At 37.2% G+C, this 3,313-nt stretch overlaps 1 protein-coding gene across 1 annotated transcript; it reads right to left on the bottom strand.

Moving 5' to 3' along the window:
• Positions 1-456: 456 nt before the first annotated feature.
• Positions 457-3,060, bottom strand: LOC107947219 (L-type lectin-domain containing receptor kinase IX.1). Its single transcript, XM_041104036.1, has one exon. The coding sequence runs from the start codon at positions 2,603-2,605 to the stop codon at positions 635-637; it is 1,971 nt and encodes a 656-aa protein (XP_040959970.1). The 5' UTR covers positions 2,606-3,060; the 3' UTR covers positions 457-634.
• Positions 3,061-3,313: the final 253 nt, after the last annotated feature.

Below are 3,313 nucleotides of genomic sequence, written 5' to 3'. Positions count from 1 at the left end.
AAAATTTTGTTTTCATTTTTTAAAAATAACTTAAAAATAATTTTAAAAAAACTATTTAACAAATTTAAGTTAGAGATAATTTATTATATCAAAACTTTAAAAAATAAAACTTAACATATATAAATTTTGTTTATTTAAATTATTATATAGAATATATATAAGGCGGAAAATTTTAAATTGATAAAAATAAATTTATTAAGGCATTCTATGGAAAGCTTTGGTTATTTTCAATCTAAACTCACGAGCTAATAATGCTAATGTATTAAGACAAATTTCCATGCTTAATAATGCAGGCTGTTGTGTAATTGCTCTGTCATTCCGTGTAGCAATAAGATTCCTTAATTATCAATATCTAGTGAATTCATTTATCAGCAGCTGGTTATTAATAATTAGAAAAACAAATTGTTTTCCAGAAATACCATATGTTAATTCAAATGACACACCAGATATGATTTAATTCAATGACAAAATGTACACTTCAAATTTGAATCTCTTTCATTAAGTAATAGAAAAAAAAAACAAAAAACAAGATTTTAAAAAAGGTTTGACATTGATAAATTGCGTTGATTGTTAGAAATAAACGACAATTGGAGACATCAAGACATCTTACAATAGAAAAATGTGACGGGATGGCTTAAGGCTCGATCCTAAGGTTCGAATCAGTCACCAAAGTTTCAATAGTGCTACTTGTTCTTGTTACTGTACGTTGATGATATTCATAGGTAGGAACAGGCATTTCCAGTGGAAGATTTGGCAGTGCCACATCAAAATCGAGAACCTGAATTGCTTGTCGGATTGAGGGTCTTAGACTGCTATCAGGGTGAGCACACCACAATCCAACAATCATTAAACACTCTATTTGTTCTTCATCAAACTCTGCATGCAACCTTTCATCAACAGCTGAAAGTAGGTTCCCAGTTCCATAAAGATGCCAATCCCACTCTACCAAACCAATTTGTGAGTTTTCTTCGATTGGATCAACCGATCTTCTCCCTGTAGCAATTTCCAAGGCAACTATCCCGAAGCTGTACACATCTGATGCCTTACTTGCCCTGCCGGTTCTTATATATTCCGGGGCCATGTAGCCTAATGTTCCTGCCAATCCTGTTGTCAAAGGGCCTAGTTCATGGTCCATTAACCGAGCTAACCCAAAGTCACCAAGCTTAACGTTAAAGCTAGAATCTAGCATTACATTGCTGGATTTGATGTCCCGGTGAACCACACATTGCTCCCACTCTTCATGAAGATATAGCAATGCAGTGGCCAAGCCTCGGGCTATTTTGTACCTACAGGGCCAATTGATAGGAGTCTTCTTGCCGAACAGGTGTTTGTCGAGGCTACCATTTGGCATGAAGTCATAGACTAGAAGAAATTCACCTCCATCATGGCACCAACCTAAGAGTTGCACTAGATTTCGATGTCTCAACCGGCTAATGATCTTGATTTCAGTAATGTATTCCTTTCTCCCTTGTCTTGAGCCCCTTGAAATTTTCTTGACTGCAACCGTGGTATCTGAATCATTGAAATACCCTTTGTAGACAGCTCCAAATCCTCCTTCACCCAACTTTCTCTGGTTTGAGAAGTTGTTGGTAGCTACAACAAGATCGTTGTAAGAAAACCTTCTTGGCCCTGCTCCTCTTTCTAGGTCGTCATTGATGGAAGTTAAGTTTACTCTCTCTTCTCTTTCTTCTTTCATCTTCTTCCATCTCCGAAAAAACACGAATGATATGGTGACAACAATCATTAAAATGCTCAGCAGAACTAAAAGTACTACTATTATTTTGTTCCTCTTTCTCTTCTTTCCCTCATCAGTTGTCTTTATTTCTAAACTTGAGCTGAATTCCCATGATAGAAGTCGGTGCCGCTCCGACTTATGACTCGTAGCAGCTGAAATTCCAACCTTGACCCACTCTGGTAAGATTTCCTTGAGATCAACATGATGGGAAAGAGTGAAATTATTTTTAGAAATACTTGTGTTCTTGTAGTTCAATGTCACGCTCAAAATCTGAGCAGTGGCATTGTAAGAAATCCATGCATTGGCAGTTTTTCCATCGTACAAGCTGAAATTCCAAGGAGTGTACTTAGCTGAAGCAATTGAATTGGTGTTGATCCCAATATGCTGAACCGGAGGATCCCATTCAGAGTTGGAGTAAGTGTCGAACTCGACCAGAACAATCTGGTTCCGAGATGAATCGCTTGTTGTGGTGTTAAATAAGCCAAGGAACCCACCTGCAGAATTGGGTGGGATATCAAACCCAGCAGGAGCAAGAAAGAAAGCAAGCCCAGCTGCATAGTTTGACAGAGTTTTGCCCTGGGTGTCTATGTTGAAGGAGAAACTGGTGGTAAAATCGGCAACCTGGTTAGTACGAGAATCCCAGATTGGCACATCTCGAGAATACGAAACTCGACCAACCCGACACAGATAAGATATGTAGTTAAATTCAACATAACCAACAAAAGGTCTCGCATCCCCTTCGTAGAGAATGCCGGTTGCCTCAGGGTTAAAACGAGGTACCTTAAAGTGAACTGAGTTAACACAAGGAAAAAGGAACAGGAAGGAAATGAAGGGAAGAAAACTCCATAAGCAACACGAATGGTTGGCCATAGCACTGAGAGAGATACCAAATAGATGGATATCTTACTGGAACTTATATGTCAAGGGCACATACAAGTATAGCTATAAGCTTCAATTTTTTACTTCGCATGGAATCATAAAACATATGAAAACGAGCATAAAAAGACTTAAATTAAGTCAGTCGTCGTATGGACTCTGGTGGGAAATGCGGAATTAACAAAGTCATGATGTTCGAGACATAGCCCAGAATCGACGCCAACATTGACTAATCCTGGTCCATAATGAGTGCCACATAGCTCTATAAAGTGGTTTAAATCAACTGGGAATTGCCAGTGGACTTCACTAAAAAATTATATATATATTTTATACGTGAGTATGAATATGAAAATGGTATTAGGTGAATACTAATAAATAAATAAAATGAAGGAAGCGTAATCATAAAATAGAAAAAAAATATATGGTGTAAAAACCTTCTTTTCCCTTTGTTTTTCATTTTTGAGGAACTGAGAATTATGGTTGAGTTGGAGTACTACTCTTTGAGGAAACCTTCGAGCGAGGCTAATGTAGTATTTCCTGAATTGATATGTATCTACAAGTCAAGTGGAGAAAAATGAATATCATTAGGAAGTTTCGACGAAGCCGAGTCTGAGAAAACGAGACCACCACCCTTCTATTTTTTTTTCTTTATAAATGACGGAGGAGTTTCTCACTGATTGAATTTTGAAATTTAGTTAAATT

The sequence above is a fragment of the Gossypium hirsutum genome, chromosome D11, assembly GCF_007990345.1.
Source record: "Gossypium hirsutum isolate 1008001.06 chromosome D11, Gossypium_hirsutum_v2.1, whole genome shotgun sequence".
Lineage (NCBI taxonomy): Eukaryota > Viridiplantae > Streptophyta > Magnoliopsida > Malvales > Malvaceae > Gossypium > Gossypium hirsutum.
This window is presented reverse-complemented; position numbering and strand designations above follow the sequence as displayed.

Coding starts and splice junctions, on each gene's coding strand:
- LOC107947219 (XM_041104036.1), bottom strand. CDS start 2,605: ATGGCCAACCATTCGTGTTGCTTATGGAGTTTTCTTCCCTTCATTTCC.